Consider the following 17,546-nt stretch of genomic DNA (forward strand, 5'->3'; position numbering starts at 1 on the left):
TTGGAACGTGGCCCCGAGGACTCGAGCTTGACACCTGTGACCTTTGACCATGATATTTCCCTAATAAAGTGGCCTGTTATTAGGTACACTTGAAAATGGCGGTGTACCTAATGGAGTGTCCCTGTGATTCCCTCGTTAAGTGCAGGTGCGTGAAAACTTTTAGCTTCTTTTGAACGTGAAAGTGGCTAAAAGTTTTCACGCACCTGCACTTAACGAGGGTCACTTGTAAACCATATTGGAACGCGGCCCCTCGAGGACTGGAGGTCGACACCCCTGGTTTAAGTGAAAAGTGCCACACCCGCCCTCACCCCCACTTTCTGATTGGCTGTTTGATCAGTGACGTCACTTGGACACTCCATTAGGTACACCGCCATTTTCAAGTGTACATGATAACAGGCCACTTCATTAGGGAAAAATAATGGCCAAAACTGAACTGAAAGGTGCCACACCGCCCTCACCCCCACCTCCTGATTGGCTGGTTGATATGTGACGTCACACGGACGCCCCATTAGGTACACCACCATTTTCAGGTGTACCTAATAACTTTATGCATTTCATTGTACGTGTCAAGAATGTGTATTTGACTATTTGCTCTTTATTTTGGGGGACACCAACACAACGTAAAACACATACATATTGTCATATAAAGCAGTTAAACAAATGTCAGATTTTTGTTTTCATGCCCAAAAAAATAAAAACAAGGAATAAAACACCAGACAAGTTTTAACAGGTTTTAATGTTTATTAGAATAATAATAATAATGAAAGTAAATTTCAAACCAAATTTTTGTTTTCATGGCCAAAAAAATAAAAACAAGGAATAAAACACCAGACAAGTTTTAACAGGTTTTAATGTACATTAAAATAATAATAATAATAAAAATAAAAGTACATTTCAAACCAGCAATCTAATGTGAAATTACAGTAGATATATGGATAACAATATTTAGGCGTATATATGCATACACGTTATTTTAAGTGTTATAAAATCAAGATTACCCAAAGAGAAGCATAACGGCGCATCCCTTCATGCAATAAAGTTAGCCGTTAGCTTGGAGAAAACGTGCATAAAAGAAGTGGTGTTTCAGTGAGTCGTCCTTTCTTTCCTTGGCAAATTGTAAATCTAAATTCTGGCTTACATAGTTAACGCCAGGAGGGAGATGCAACACGTTCACTGACGGATCCGTTGATGCACGGGAAGGAAGGAAATTGACCCATTGACTTGTTCGCGAACGGGAAAGTCAACATTCTCTCCCTCACTGATCCATTCAATTGATGAACGGGAAATGCAATTCATTACTCGTTCATGAACCGGAAGTGACGTCATTTTCTTCTTCGTTTTGTTTTACGGCGAGGTGGCACCAGCTTCAATGCGCATTACTGACACCTACTGGTTGAAGTCATACAAGCTTCAAATAAGGGCTTCAAATTAGAGTTTTATTATTAAGGTTGAGGCTAGCGTTTTGAAGTAGGGTTCAAAATAGGGTAGAAATATAAAAAAGAATCGGAAGAACATAAATTAAGAAACCCGTCATCAAATTCAAGTCCTTTCAGTGAGTTTAACAATTTTTATTCCACATTTCTTATTTTCATGTAAAAACCACAAACACTTGTTCAGCAGTCTTAAAATGTTCAGTAGTTTATTATTAGCATGTATGCTGAAAGCATTACGAGTCAAAAATAACATATTTACATATTACTCTGAATTAGGAGTCACAAAAATATGCGGATGGACACTCGATTAGGTACAGACACAATTAATTGAATGTTTATTAATCTGACATTTCCAAAATTTTGGTTGTCTATCATTTAGGAGGTGAGAAGAACATGTGAAAACATCCCACAATATTTTTGTATTCCTGCCGTGAGCTAACGCAGCAATGTTGTTGTTGTTGTCGGCGTCTACTGTGCCTGTGTCACCTGGTTCTTCATTTCTTGCCATTTTTTCTCCCTCAGGCTCAGCTCGGCGTCCGAGAAGGCGGCCGGGCCCCAGTTTGTGATCATCTGATGACCTTTGGACCCTGAAAGAAAAAAGCTTTGTCTAAAACTCACAGCCTCTGGAATCGATGAGGTGATGAAATATAAATAAAATGTTTCATAGCAGTGAGCTAATACTGATATTACTGATAATACAACATTATTCTTACCGAAGAATTACAACAACTAGTTGTAATATTAATCACACTCCAACACTCCAAATGAGAATCAAAGTGATAATCTAGTAATAAAATATGCAAATATTAGAATAAAAATGCACTCACATTCAAATAAAATAGTATAAGAATAATATGAATTACATAGACAGTCCCACATACTAGACAAATATTAGAAACAAACGTTAAAAAAATAGACTAAAAAAAACAAGCACTCAAAAAATTATTAGGCATACACAAATGTAAGACGAAAAATACAGAAACAATAAAACAAAAAAGAAAATGAGATGAAACGTGAGCTTTTTGTAAAAAAAAAAAAAAATTGACTAAAACTACTCCAAATGAGCACAGAAATGCAAAATTTTTAAATAAATAAATAAAATAATAAATGGGAAAAAAAAAGAGGAAATCTAGTAAAAGTTGTTAAAAAAAAGTTACCAGGCTGAATGAGGCGAATCAAGCCCTCGTGTTCGGCTACTTTGTGTTTCCACGTCTTTGTGTTGTTGGTGGCGTCCTCCAGCTTCTTCATCACTGTCTAACTCACACAAAAACATTCATGATGACAATGCTGATAATGAACATGATAATCCATTCTTGGAGTACCTGGTACTGCTCTAGCGCCCCCTGCCTGTCCTGCTCCAGCTGCTGCAGCTGCATCATGGCATCCCTCAGGGCGTTGTCCTTTGCCAGCCGCTCCTTATGCAGCTCCTGCTTCTCAGCCTCCGTCTCCGAGATGGCTTGCTGCTGCTTCAGGTGGATCTCCTCCAGCTCCGCCCGCTTGGCCGCCTCCTCCTCCAGCAACCTGTGCCGACCATATAAGGGTCATCCATGCGAAGAAGTGTGGAACAAAGTTGAAATGAACATCTTAAATGCACAAGTGAATGACTCATATTAGAATCAATGTGTTTTTATGCCATGTTTGTCATTTTAATAGAGAGTAATTCATTAGCTATTATATCTAGGACTAGGTAAAGCTGCTCCTAGATGATGTTCTTCATGTGTGAAGTTTACTTTGAACACTCAGCGTCTGCTGTTGTGTCAAACTGCCGACTCACTCACTCCCTGGTCAGGAACGTTAACGTCAGCAGAAGGGAAGGAAGGTCAAAGAGGAACTTGAGTCTGATTGGGAGACTATTTAGCGCATCAACATTCTTCTCAGAACACTAAACTGTTATTTACACGACTTCATTTGTATCTAAGTTACATTTTGGGACACAAAGATATTTGTGATTAAAATAGTGTAATGGATAAGTTGTGGCTTGATCAAATAATTTAATTTAATTCTCTACGGGACAGATATGTAATATTTTTGCCAGCTGACCTGGCCTGCAGCTTGCGGACGGTTTCCTCATCCTGGCGGGCGCGCCGCTCGTCCTCCAAAGCGTCCTCCAACCGCCGGTACATGTCCTCCATCTCGCGGACCTTCTGCAGGTACTGCTCCAGCTCCGTGGACTTTTGGGCCACCTGCTCCTCCATCTGTTGCCTCACCTGGATCGATGTAGAGCGCACCCAGGGGTGTACCTAATGTTGCGTTTGCGGAGCGTGACAGCGACGTGTGTCCACGCACCATCTTCTCTCTCTCCAGGTCAACCCTGTAGCGGTCCTGGAGGTCAACCTGAGTCTGAAGCCGTCGTTGCTCTTCCTCTGCCGCTTTGGCTGCCGCTTCCTCCAGAGCCTGACATCAAAGCAAAGATGGACTGAATTTTTTTTTCCTGAATTTTATAAAATTATCAAAATGACCCGACATGAGGACCAGAGTATGACAAAAAAAATTCTTGTTTTTTATAATTCAATCTCATTTTTTATTTCTGAATTTATCATGGAATTGAATTGGTGAGAATCATTTCAATTTTCATTTATTTTCTTTACTGAGATAAATGACAATAAAAATCCATTTTAAGTATGTGTGAGCGAGAACGCGTAAGAGAAAAGTAAACAATGAACAATGGACGCAAACAAACAAATAAAGCACTCAATTTACGTCCGTGTGTGTGTGTGTGCTCGTGCACAAACTCTCCTTGTGCATTCATGCAGTCAGCAACTATGCTGAACAAAAGTGTGGCACCTCAATGCCAAATGTTTGTGCATTCAGGACCGAGATAAAGTGTGTCAGCCAGTGAGCACACCAGAGTGTGGACCCACTTGAACAAGGGTGAAACCCAATCTGTTCCCTACGCGGCGGCCCCTGCCCCCACTGTGAATAATAGAACAAGAATCTGTTCCAGGATTAGGGTTAGTCATAATATAGTTTGTCATAGTTCTCCTTTAGATGATCAAAAACGCTCAACAGGCACTTTGGAGGCTCACGTCATGATGACAACTTTCTTTTAAGAGAGTTTCCATTGCTTATGCTAACGTGAGTCCCAATCACGGTCCGGTTTGGGGACCTAAACCAGAAAAGTGTGTTTGACTGAGCAGGTGACCGATCCTGCTTCATGGCGCATTCCTGCATGACAACGTAGATGGAGGGGGGGGGGGAGCGGATGCGATTCGTATTCATGATGTGGCCAGCGAGTGCGAATGCGCCGTTGTAACCTCGGAACAATAGAGCCGCTTGAAATAACAATGTGGCTGCTTTGCACCACGAGGAAGCTCGCCTATCTCTACGGGAACATTTATTCCGACCGCTTGTGCTTTATATGAACTGCAAAAATGTAAAAATGGTCAATAATAAAGAGGAGGTCTTCCTCCTCACCTTCCTCATGTCCTCCAGCTCATGCTGTTTGGCCTCGTTGGCCGTCTGCAACTCCTTCATCTTGGTCCGCAGCTCCTCCTGGTCGGCCTGCTGCTTGAGGCGCAGCTCGCGACGTTTGCGGCGCGACTCGCGGTGCGGCGCCTGACGGCCAGCTCGGAGCAGGTTCACGCACGTCTGGATGGCTGCGGAGAAGATCAAATTAACTTCACGCGAAGAGCTTAGTATATGGCAACATTTTAACCTCCCCCCCACAGGTAGTACGTTTTGTTGTTTCGAAGCAAATATCATAAAGCTGACGAGTGCAACCACTTACCCTGAATCCACTCCTGCTTCTTCTTTTTGTCCGACGCACTGATTTCAAAACCTTTCTGTGAGGATCTGATGAAGAAGAGACACTTCTTGCCCTCTTTGTCCGCCAAAGCCTGAAAAACAAAAAAAGGAGTAGCACACTTCATTTCAATGTACCGCACCGGTTTTCATTGTCAAAACTTGTGATGGTATTTTTTTTTTTTTTTATATCTCCACTCTTGTGTTTAAAGAAAAGCTTATCCTTACCTCCACGCTGCAATGTTCATCCAACAAGATGTCCCCCTTCTTCTCAGTCAGGTCTTCACTCACGTAGTAGGAGATGGAGTTGGGCTTTAGAGTGAACCAGCGCTCCGTCCAGTTCTTCCTTTTGTGGCCTTTCTTCATCATGTAACCCTGCACCAAAACAAATGCAATCGCTTAGATCGAACAAATAAAAACAATTCAAAAGTATAAACTTGTCCAATTCCACCGCATGTTTGGAATGGTGCAAACCTGCTTGAGCACGTCCATGATGAGTTCTTGATAGAGCTCCTGGATGCCCATGGAGAGGGACTGCCTGTCCATGCCCTTGCTGAAGTGTCCCGAGCCTACCAGGGTGATGAGCTGCCACACGCTGATGCTCTGCTGGTGCTGCTGCTGCGAGAGCATTTGGAGCTTATAGTCCTCAAAGCGCTCCTCCACCCAGCTGCCCCCCATCGCCTCGGTCAGCTTGCGCAGAAAGTACTCCATCTGAAAATACCGAAGTGAAATGAGATGATGTTCAAACACTCCCTCATTCCCTAAATAAAAAAATCAGCACACACACAACAAAATAATTTAATTAATTAATTTTAATTAACACAAAGTGTGCTTTGACAAACGTGCTAAGCCTAAATTTTCCAGCATTTGTAACACAAGAGGAAGTTCCCAACTTCCTGTTCTTGAACAAATATCAGCGACTCATCTAGGGTCAAAATGAATTCACGAGCGCAACCATCAGTGAAACACGGGAAGCTCTCACCTCCTCCGTGACGATGACCGGCGGGTAGCTGTCCTCTGACAGGAAGTTGAAAATGCACCAGATTTTGAAGGCATCTTCATTGGAGATGAGTAGCTGACTCTGGTCCAGGTTTTTCCTGGAGCACAAAGTCCAGCACATCCTGTCGAAGTCCTGCCGGTCAAAGTTGTCCGTCACCTGCAATTGAAAAGTTATCAATAGTGTCCCATAATAGTCAATTTGTGCAGGTTGGGGAAACCGAAACAAATATACTGTATCAAGTTTTTACCTGTGTTTTCAAATTTGAATTTCAAAATTTGATCCAACACAAAAAAATGATTAAAATAAATAACACAACTACCCATTTACTTTGGGCTGACAGTTTCTATCTTTCTCCCGTGCCGCAATTTAGAGAAGTAGCTGTGACAACAACAGCAAAAATAAATCATGCTGAACTTCCAGAGAAAATGGGAGGAACACAGAGGGGAACACAAGCGTCGCCATGGAGACGGCTGGCAGGCCGAGTGTGCATTCATGCGGCTACAAAATGAGTGGGCCGGAAGTGAAGCGGCTCGTAGACGTTATTCTAACTTTAGTTTTCTTGTCCTCACGTGTAATCTAATACTTACTATACAGTACACACAGAAAGACAGGATGTGATGCAACCACTATTGTGTTGTGTGGGGCTTGTGTGGAAACTTGTGCCACTCCACCCAAAAAAGCCCAGGATGGCGCCTCCCTTGAAGATTAGTGAGCACGCTAGACAAAAAAAAAAATCTAAATGAAACTAGCAAATGCTCTATTGGACACTTTTGGTCAAAGCTGTGCTGGACAACGTCGAACTTCCGTGGAGACTAATATTATGACGTTGCCTGGAAAAAGGGCATTTCCACCTTTTCCCATTCATTGTCTTTTTACTGGTCCCCTTGTTACTGAGCTGTATAAATGGAGGCCATATTTGATTCAAAATTCCATTAATGCGGACAATGTGTACATTGAGTCATGGAACCAGACAGCAGGTTGGATCAGTGTGACACACACAAATGTACAAAAGATGACTGGTTTCTTTGTGTACCGGGTTAGGGTTTCCTCACTACATTGATGGCGTCACTTAATCTGCGCACGTATAGGTTGACGATGATGACACACTTTCTGTATTTCCTGACAGCACCAAAAGTCACTCGCAGCGAGGTCGCTCAAAATCAATAGAACCTGTGTAAGTCCCAGGAATTAATAAATGTCAATGTCAGGACAAGCTCCAGTGACATCATCAACAGGGGACAAACCAGGAGGGCAATGAATGCAACCACATTATCTCAATTCATTATTTTTACTTCCACATTCAATGATATTTTTTTTCTGTTGAGTTGTATTGGTCAAAGGTCAGACTCAAAAGGTTCAGGAATTTTTGCTCTTGCTCTTCTCTTTAATATAAAAAATGGCTTTTAAAAAGAATTTGAATAGCCATGGTGGTTGAGTAGATGTGCTGACCTTGTCCAGGATGAATTTGTTGAGGTAAGGCATGTAACCCTGGTTGGAGACGGGGCCCTCGTCATCATCTTTGAAATGTTCCTCCAGAGCCACGGGGTCATGAGGAATCCTCATCACTGTACATAAGTTGTGTGACAACACCTACAAAAAAAAAAAGATAAAAAACAATGTGATCATTTTTTAAAATTTTTGTACTAACTTGACCAAGAAGTGTATTTTATAATAGTTAAAAAGATGACTGTCTAGATTGAATTAGTTTTAATATCAACACTCCCCACCAATTTAGTTTAATTAAGCTCATATAGCTTAAAATGTTTCATGACTTTATTTTAATTCACTGATTACATTTGCGAGGTACCAAAACGGCTTTTAGAAACGTTATAAATCGTCGTCTGACATTACTCGCAGCAAACCTTTGGCGCGACTGTCAGTCTAAATTACAAGCAACAAATATTCACTTTTATCGTTTACACATGGAGCAATAATCAACTTTTTTTTTGAGAGCTGATAAGGAGGTGTTTTGTTTGGATTTAACAGCAAGTTCCGCAAAAAGTCGTATTCTTGTTGAGTTTTACCTTGAGTTGAGATTTGGACACTTTTCCACTCTTGTCCACGTCCAGGGACGTGAAGGCGTGCCAGATGGACTTCAACAATTCGTCCCGCAGAGACATCACCGTGGTCGGCTTTTTAATTAATACTACTTGGACTCGCAGTCTCCGTGACCTCCTTCTTGCTTGCAGTCAGAACGATACATTCAATAGTGTTGGCTCGTAAGTGAACGATTCGTTCAACGGAACGAATCTTTTCAGTGAACGAGAGTGAACGAATCGCTTCCTGAAGTGATTCGTTCTTTTTTCAGTTCATGACTTCAACCAGTAGGTGTCGGTAATGCGCAGTGCAGCTGGTGCCACCTCGCCGTAAAACAAAGCAAAGAAGAAAATGACGTCACTTCCCGTTTACGAACGAGTGGTTGAACGATTCGTTTGAACGAATCTTTTGAGTGAACTGATTGTAAAGATTCAGTTTACCTAAAAGAACTGGAATGCACATCACTAAACTATATGCCTTCATCTTGTTTCAGCAGCATGTCTGAACAGCAGAGGGCAGCACAGACACCAGAGAATAACCCAAATGGTCAACAAGGTGAACTCTGAGTCAGGGAAAACTACAATATCTGACATCAATTATTTGAAACATGATTGTGGAAATGACAATGCCAAATTCCAAAAGGTTTGCTTCATGTTGCGTGACGGCAGCGTTTGCCGAGCATCTGGACCGACACTGAGTCAGACGTAAAAACTTTTAGGTTTGGTTATCGTCAAGTTTGGAGAATTTGCAAAATTACGAGAAAAAACAAAAACAGGCCAAGATTTCACATTGTCCAAGTGGAAAAAGAAGACAGCCAATGAAGACAGGGTGTCCCAAAGTCACTATCCACTTTTTGTTTAAAGGTATCATTTGGCCAAATTCCTCAAGCAGGTGTTTATGCACAACCAGCCAAAGTCAACCAGGACACTTTTCTCTATAAAACTAACTAGAGTGAACAACCACACATTTGTGGTTTGCATTAGTGAATGACTTCCACTGATTTAAAATTAAATGAAAATTATAGGTGAACAACACTTTCAAAACATTAAGTTCTTGAAGACTACTAAATGCAAATATATTGTTCTAAAAAGTTAAACACAACTGAACTGTTATTGTCTCACGTACCACTTGAGAGAGAGCACATGTGATGAAGGTTTACTGTATAATAAATGCATTTACATTCAACATCTGCTGGCTAAAAAAAAAAAATGTGAGCGAGTCATATGTTTACACTTTGGAGGCATCCATCTTGTGATCTCAGTGGATTACAATGACACAACGCTCATGGTTGGGTGACACGTTGATCAAGTCGCTGGCCCGTTTACACTCAGAAAAATCCCCTTCCTCAGCAACTGGGCTCTATTTGTAGGAATTTTGAATGTTGTCTTATCATTCAAAACGATTGATTGTGACACCAGGGCCGTACAGAGGACAGTGGGAAAAGGGCGGTGGCCCCTGGCATCCAACTGGGGGGAAGGGGGGGTGGGGTCATCTAACCCAACCCACCCCACTCCTTGTGGCACTAATAGATGAACGCTCATATCGAGGGGAAGCGGGGCGTAAAGTTTGAGTAAAGTCTAAACTAAAAGTAAAAAAGTAAAAGTAGAACCTAAAAGTAATTTACAAAATCAAATTCTAGCAAAGCCTTTTCAAAAATTGAAAAACTTGTTTCGAAAAACTGATTTTAAAAAACTAACACTGACGCCGACACGAAATAGAAACTAATCATAATTAAAAAAAAAACTATTATAAAGCAAATCAAATAATTACTGCCTGAAGGGGAACAACAATAGTTCCCCTGTCCGAATTATTCCTGACACAAAGTACTTCAAAAGTTAGCCTGGTAAAAAGTACTTTTAAATATTAGGAAAATAAATCCTCGATTTGTAAACGTCTGTCTGTAAAATCCCCTTCCTCGGCCCCGCTTCGCTCTCGCTATCGTGCTAGCGCGCCGCCACAGCCCAAACAAAGCGCAACAACAATGTGGCGTCCAGATGCGCTCGGCACACCAGCTTTTTATGCAACACGACGTAGCATCATTAACGCTTAACGCCGCGCCACATGTGTGCTGTCAAAGGCCCCCCTGCGTCCCCCCCTCCCCATCACCCCCAGCGGCGCCTGCATCCCATCACGCCTCGGGCGTTTCAAACATCCTCGCATCGGAGGTTACGAGCGTTGCGGCTCGCGTGCCGCATTCCAGGCTGGTGATGCAAAGCAGAAATGAGCTAAACTCTCGCAGGGGTGCGCATACGTTGGGAAATAATGGGGTTCAAAAGTGGGGTGAAAGGGTCTAACTATCCCCCTTGAGCCTCAGAGGAATTTCAAACGTGAACATTTGGAATTCTACGTATGTCAGACAATTCATGTACCTCTGGGGTGCCGTGTTGAAGGCAAGCATCTGGTGAAGAGGAGGCAAAAAGATGATCACTGTATCCTCACCGTCTACGAGGATGATTCAAAACACCTCGCAGGATCTCAAACAGATGTTGAGAGGAAAAAAAAAAAGTCGACAAAAATATAAGTCAGCACAGTGATAAGTCAGCGGTACACAACATCAAAACAGAAAACACATTGAGGATTTTGAGTGTGCTTTATAGTCTGAAAAATACGGCACATTAAGGAATCTTGTAAATAATGACGCTTATCTTCCCCCCAAAAAATCAGGTCGTAAAAATATACGTAAAGATATATTTCATTGTGTTGTATTGGAAATTTCAATTTATGACCTAAAATTTTCCTCCCCAAAAAATTATGACAGATAATTCTAAATAAAGATCTACACATTCCAATATAACAGTTTTTTTTTTTTTAAATTTCATGAAATAATTTCAGTTTCCTGATTGTAAAATGACCTCAAGACACTATAAATGAAATAAGGCCGGTACCGGTCCCTCACCGTTCCTATTTTATTGTATATCGTTTTCTCATTTAATTTGACAATTTTTTCATTTATTGGTAAAGTTTTCACTTTTTAAGCTCAAATGTCCAAATTCTTGTTTAGCAAATTTAGATTCATAGTGGCTGCTCTCAGTCATCCACACAGTCAAGAAGATAAATGCAAAGTAGGACACCAAGTCAAAGATGCGCCTAGACAGATAAATAAGCAATGGACATGTTTGTCTTCGTGGCGTTGCTTTCTTCACGCGGAATGTATTTTACGTGACAGCAAACGTCTCGTCCTGCTCTTTCCTCCCCCGTGAAGACAAAAGAATGTGAGGCAAGCCGCAAATACGAAACACAAGTGTGAGGCGGCAGGGGGCCGAGGGAGGGGGCGTCTTCCAACCCCCATGGATCGAAACTGTACTCTCGCCAGCTCATCGAATCGTTCCATCAAGACTTTGGCCTGCATTGTTTATCGTCTCCAATAATAGCTGAACGAAGGAGGATTGGAAGAACCGTCCATCATCCAGGAGAAACTGCGGTGACCATCAATTGCCCCGGAGATACTTTTAGGGAGGAAGACCAGCCTGGATGTTTTCCACAGCACGAAACGAATTCAGGCCATCAGTTTGTTCTCGATGTGGGTTCCCTCTGGCACTCTGACTAATTTGAAACGAATTTTGCCATCTTTAAATATGGCTTCTGACAGGCAGGTGCAAATTGGCGTTGTCATTGCGTAAGCACAACTGTGGTGAGGAAGAGTCGAAATGAGAAGCGATGGCATGAACTGATCTTTTCCAACTATTTTGAAACGCCAGAAACAAAACCATCAATATTCAGACGGCATTACACGTCGAAACCATCAAGTGAGATCAAGACGAGGGAGGATAAATCCTTCCCGCTCTTTCCATCTGACACTTTGTCCAAAAAAGTGGTGAAAGGCACGCTAACGAGGACAATGTGATTCCAACGCTATGAAGATAAAACCAGCCGAGCGAAGGGTCTCGTGGCAGGGTCACATATCAGAGCTTGTAAATCAAAATGGAAAAATAAAAGAACCTTGTTGGTTGTTTTTAATAACAAAATTCCGCAAAGTCACGTCAAGCAAAAGTGGCGTGCATTCTTAGCGCTGCTAACTTTAGTCAACGAGCTATTTTTGGAGCCACAAGGGGCCATGGAGGGGGGGTAGGAGGGTTCCATCTGCTGCTAGGGATGTGGAATCTAAGTCAATAAAACATCTTGAAATATGAGCTATGTTCACTTAAAAACAACTGTGACCAATATATCACAAAAATGACAGTCAACATAGTTTCGTGTTTTGTTGGCGAATGGAGGGGAATCTGTTTTTTTTTTTTTTATTATCTCTGCATGTGTAATACGCAGTGTGGAAAATCAACAATCGCAGGACAAAAGGTGAAGTTGTTGGTTTGTATTTACTATGAATCTTAGTCACAAGACAAATTCATCCACTTCAAAGCAACATGGCGCACTTGGTTGGATATTTGAGAGGACTTCTTCGAAAAAGTTTTTGTGGGTCTATTCATTATAGACAAGCATCCCAAATTACATGACGCTTTGTGAAGGAGTCTTTTTTTTCCACCTAAATTCTGGGGAACGCGTCTTCAAAGATCCTTTTCGAAAGATTTTTTGGGATGGTCTAGTCATGATGCGTACAAAATTTCATGTTGCCAATACTGAAATTCTCTAAACTCAAAATGGCGAGTCATCAAATCTCACTGCAAACAATCACAAATGGCAAAATCTTTTGCCACTTGCAGTTGGTCATCTGTCTTTAAATTTTCAAGCATCATACAAATTCTCTACGAGGAACCTCATCATTGAAAGACCCCAAGAAATGGTCAAAATGTCCAATTCCAACCAAAACTAGATCTTTTTTTTTTCGGTTTTACGCTTCTGAACATTATGTAAAACGGTTTTCAGTCAAAGCCAAGGAGGTGATGGCTTGGTGGAAATAATGATAGACTGGAGCATCACAAACAGACACTTTGTCTTTTGACTTTTGGCAGCCGCGCTACTGCTGCTCTTCTGCGATTGATTATGCTCACCAAAAAAAAAAAGGCCAAATGGCACAACCGGCGTCAGACCGTTCTTAAATAAATCACACTTGATAACGTCTCGACAATGCGATGAAAGACTTGGGCTTCGCTCACCGGCCTCATCACATTCGGATTAACATTCCTCTCCGGATCGCGGCTACCGTTAGCTTCGAGTGACTCATTAGGAACAAAATGTACGTTTCTAATCGGAAAAGAAAAACGCCGGATAAAAAAAAAGGATGCTAAGTAGCTCACAGATTCAATAAAACAAATTCTCCAACAGTGTTGTCATCAAGCGCTTCCTTTTAAATGAAATATGCTAAAAACATGCTCGACAAAGAAGCTAACGTTGACGTCTTCCCTGAGTGAACTTGCTTGGAATCCATACGCTCGTTGCTCATTCCTCCATCTTTGGAACAACTTCAAATTGTAAACTATGCGACACATGTGACATCCTGACACAATGCGATTGATGCGCTTTTCGCATAGCCGACGCTAATTCAAACCTTGCAATCTGGGGGGAATAATAAAAGACAGACGGCGACTATAAATAGAAGCGCGGGGTCTAAGAATATCCCATCATGAGGGAGACAACCAGCGGTTCCCAATTCACGTTGTGTTCTACTGACCCTGCGGCGTGGAAACGGATCTCAGTTTTGCTCCGATGGAGAAGATTGAGATTTTTTTTTTTTTTCCCCCAGTTAATCTCTATGCACAACTTGTTGAATATTTGTAGGTAAAGTCCCTAATTGAAGGTGACCTCCAAGCCCCCCAAAGGAAGTGCCTGGTGGGTGCAATAAATCATACTAGGAACATCAGTCACTGTATGTACACTCACGGGACGCTTTATTAGGTACACTTGCTCAATCAAAAGCAGCGGGGGTCCGGCCCACAAACACATTTACATGCACGCCTTTGTGGAAAATAATGACCACATGACATGATTTGACTTATAAGCTTATGGAGGCATAAATATACAAAATAAAGAGCTTGACCACATACGCCTGCGCTATTCGGCTAAATTTTTTTCTTATTTATCTTAACCTGTTGGTGTTTTAAAGCGCAGTAAGGTCATTCTCATTGCTTCAATTTGTTTTAGCGAAGGCTTCACTGATGTACGTACGTACAAAGAAACTTTGCAGCTATTGGCGCCGATTCAAATTATTGTAAGATGACTGTGAGTCAAATGTTTTGAATAGCTGAGAGTGTGTCGTAAAAGAGTTTTCCTATTCCAAAAATAGAAAAAAGAAAGAAAACATTTGAGTGGGGGCCCGGCAAGCACATTGGCTTGATTAACGTGGAATAGAAATAAAAGCAGTTCCTGCAATGATATGAGGTGACGACGTCGTTGGCCACAAAAGGCTTTTTGAAATGATTTGACTTAAATATGATTAATAAATGTTGTTGAGCTGGACTTGGACAGGGCGCACGCTTGCTGTGTTTTGGAATGAAGACATGAGACGGCCGCACGAAAACGCTGTTCCACATTATTAGGATCATTCATCACGTGGGACTTGATCGATTTCATGTTTACATCAACAAACTTAACATGTTTTGAGGCAATGCAATGTATTCAGCTTGGATTTTACGACTTAGTTACCAGCAGAGGGCGCACTCATTTTAGGCCCAATTAGGTTGCTGCCTAAATGTGTTGTCATCGCAAAAGAAAAGAGGAAATTAACAGGAAATGAGCAAGTGCGGTGCTCATTATGAAAGTGTTTGCGATATTTCCTCTTGGAAATGAGATTTAGCTGCCGGGGGAACCGGAACACATTATTTTTATTTTCATGTTGGCCGTTTACACGTCAACGTGAGCAGGTGGGCGTGAGTTGCGGGCAACAGCAGCAGCAACTTGGCAATTGTTTTCATTTTGAATTGTGTTTGGGCAGAAAATGGATGGATGGAAGACATCGAGACTTAAGTGATAGTTGCCCTGACATTATCGTGTGATCTGTTCACATTTGCAGTTTCAACAAAGCGCACGCATCGAGATGACAAGGTCGATGGGGCGTGTGGTTGCCATAGCAACACAGGCAATTTAAAGGCATTTAAATTCCACGAGGCTCACCACTTTAGGTGAGCGAAGCCATGCGACAACACGTATTCGTCTTAATGACCCGTGACACTTTGAAAGCGCTTTTAACCACACTTACTTCGACTTCCTGTGTAACGTCCGCAACTTCCTGTCCGGGACTTCTGAATCCATGTTGGAGGCCTGGCAAGATTGACAGGACAGTCGGTCGGAGTCACTCTGGGGACTACTGAAAGAAAAGACGTTATTAACTTACTATACAATAAATCCAAAATTGTCATTTGTAATTCAGATGAATGTATCTCTTTTTTGAAAAAATAATGCTAATGTTAAATCGGGGAAAAAAATTGTACGTTGTGTTTTTTTTTTTTTCCCCATTCGTTAGCCAAAGTCGACAGCCATGGTCGATATTTCAAATTAGAGTTTCAAATCAGGGTAAGGCTTCCAAAAAAATGGTTGGAATTTCAAATGATCCTTTAAAGTCAGGGTGAACGTTTCAAAGTCGGATTTCATGATACCAAGTCAGGGTTATGATTTCAAATTTGACTTTCAAGACAGATTAAGGTTTTGAAGAAAGGCCCGCGCGTAATCTTGACGGACGCTTCTGCTCTCCGTGTGGGGTTGATGTTTTGACATCAAGTGTCCCACAGCCCCTCCCACTCCCACTCTGGCATTCAGGTACCCCCCCTTCCCATCATTCCCTTCCTTGCTGCCTCTATAAAAACTCGCATGTCCTCAGTGTAAACGTCAGACCTCCACGCAGAGTAAAGACGACGACACCAACATCTTCTCATCACCTCGACAACTCACTTGGAAATTACAGGTAAGACATTTCTTTCTTATTCGCCATCACGCACATCCTCACCTTTCTTCAGTCACCTGGGGTAGTGACAAAAAAGAAGTAGAATGACACAAATTTGGATTTTAAAATACCAAATTACTCATTATATTTATTCACGCAAAGACATTGATGATTTTTCACAATAGTTATGAAACGGATAGATATTATATGCAGCTCTTTATCTCCATTCGTTTGTCCCAGTCTTGACATAAACAATTCCTCATTGGCGACTCCCGATTTGTTCAAATAAGATTCTTGTGCTATAGAGAGTCTCAAACTTTGAAATGATTTCAAAAGGAATGATTTGACGATCATTGATTTGACTTCGAGAGCACAATCGGACAATCAGAGGAAAATCAAAGTGGAACATTAAATCCACTCGACTAAAATGAATACAACTAATAGTAAAGAGTAACGAATCAGTTGGTCATTTTATCCGATTGGGACATTTCCTCAAATAAATCTGCAGTTTGATTTTTGCAAAAGTGCACTACATCAAATACAATTTGTATTTATTTTCCCACGCATGGTAAATAAAGTCCATTATAATATTATTTTGGGAAAACTGCTACTTGAAAGATTACAAGTTTTATTCCTGACAAAATATAGCTTTGCTCTTTTTTTGTTGTTGTTGTTGTTTTTTTCTTAATAAAAAAAAAACAAAACAAAGAAAGACTGTCTTTACGAAACATTTTTTGATTTGGGAGAAAAATTCTCAGTCCTTACGAGTACACGCAGTTTTTCCTTAATTGAATTGATCCTAACAGTCAAATGTCTGCCTGGACTTTCAGAATCTTTGTGCACGTCATCTCTGGCAGCTTTTTCTTCCTCTCCCTCGCTCGCTCGCTCGCTCGCCCGCCCGCCCGCCCGCCGGCCCCCCGCCAACATGAGGCTGGCGCTGCACACACTCGTCTGCTGCTGCTGCGTGCTAACGGCGGTGATGCCGCAAGTGAGGAGCATTGCGCTCCGGAAAAGGTGAGCCGCACATTGGTCAAAGGTGAGCCACACAAAGGTCAAACTGATGTCAACGTCAGACATTGGGCCCAGTTCCATCCAATTTGTCCATCGATCCAAATCCATACGGACTTCTCTTTTCAACAGAGACCTTTTGCGAGTTTTTTTGGGGGTTAACGTGGCTAAACGTGCTGCTTGCTTCCTGTGCGCCTCAGGTTCAAAGGGCGCCTGGCAATGAAGAGGGACGTGTCCCCCGTCCTCATTGGCGCGCCACAGCAGGGTGGAGAGACAAAAATGGAATGGGCAGACTCCAGGTACACAAAATTCAACGATTCGAGTCTACCGCCAAGACGAACGTCATCCGAATAACCTCGACTGTTATTAAAAGTGGCCGTTTCGAAGATGCAGCGTATGATGAGAACGTCTTTTTCTTGAAGCCTGCCGTTCAACATCCGAAGGCGCCGCGCGCCGTCCAAAACCTCCGGCTGCTTCCTGTTCTCATGCTCCTACCACGAGCTCATCCACCGCCTGAGCCAGATGCACGACAACGACAAAAAGGTGGCCAGCGCCC

At 42.0% G+C, this 17,546-nt stretch overlaps 1 protein-coding gene across 2 annotated transcripts; it reads right to left on the reverse strand.

Annotated features, from left to right (window-relative positions):
• Positions 1-1,622: 1,622 nt before the first annotated feature.
• swap70b (switching B cell complex subunit SWAP70b) lies at positions 1,623-10,731 on the reverse strand. 2 transcript variants are annotated; one of them, XM_088379148.1, is made up of 12 exons: positions 10,581-10,731; positions 7,624-7,764; positions 6,157-6,330; positions 5,649-5,885; positions 5,403-5,549; positions 5,161-5,269; positions 4,848-5,029; positions 3,720-3,827; positions 3,474-3,640; positions 2,756-2,954; positions 2,591-2,687; positions 1,623-2,020 (listed from the first exon to the last, which is right to left on the reverse strand). In XM_088379148.1, the coding sequence occupies exons 2-12, from the start codon at positions 7,735-7,737 to the stop codon at positions 1,902-1,904; spliced, it is 1,653 nt and encodes a 550-aa protein (XP_088235274.1). In that variant the 5' UTR covers positions 7,738-7,764; positions 10,581-10,731; the 3' UTR covers positions 1,623-1,901. The 2 variants fall into 2 exon arrangements, with proteins under 2 accessions (XP_088235274.1, XP_088235273.1); XM_088379147.1 differs by lacking the exon at positions 10,581-10,731 and adding an exon at positions 8,199-8,497.
• Positions 10,732-17,546: the final 6,815 nt, after the last annotated feature.

The sequence above is a fragment of the Syngnathus floridae genome, chromosome 6, assembly GCF_059516105.1.
Source record: "Syngnathus floridae isolate MCC-2025c chromosome 6, RoL_Sflo_1.0, whole genome shotgun sequence".
NCBI classification, from domain to species: domain Eukaryota; kingdom Metazoa; phylum Chordata; class Actinopteri; order Syngnathiformes; family Syngnathidae; genus Syngnathus; species Syngnathus floridae.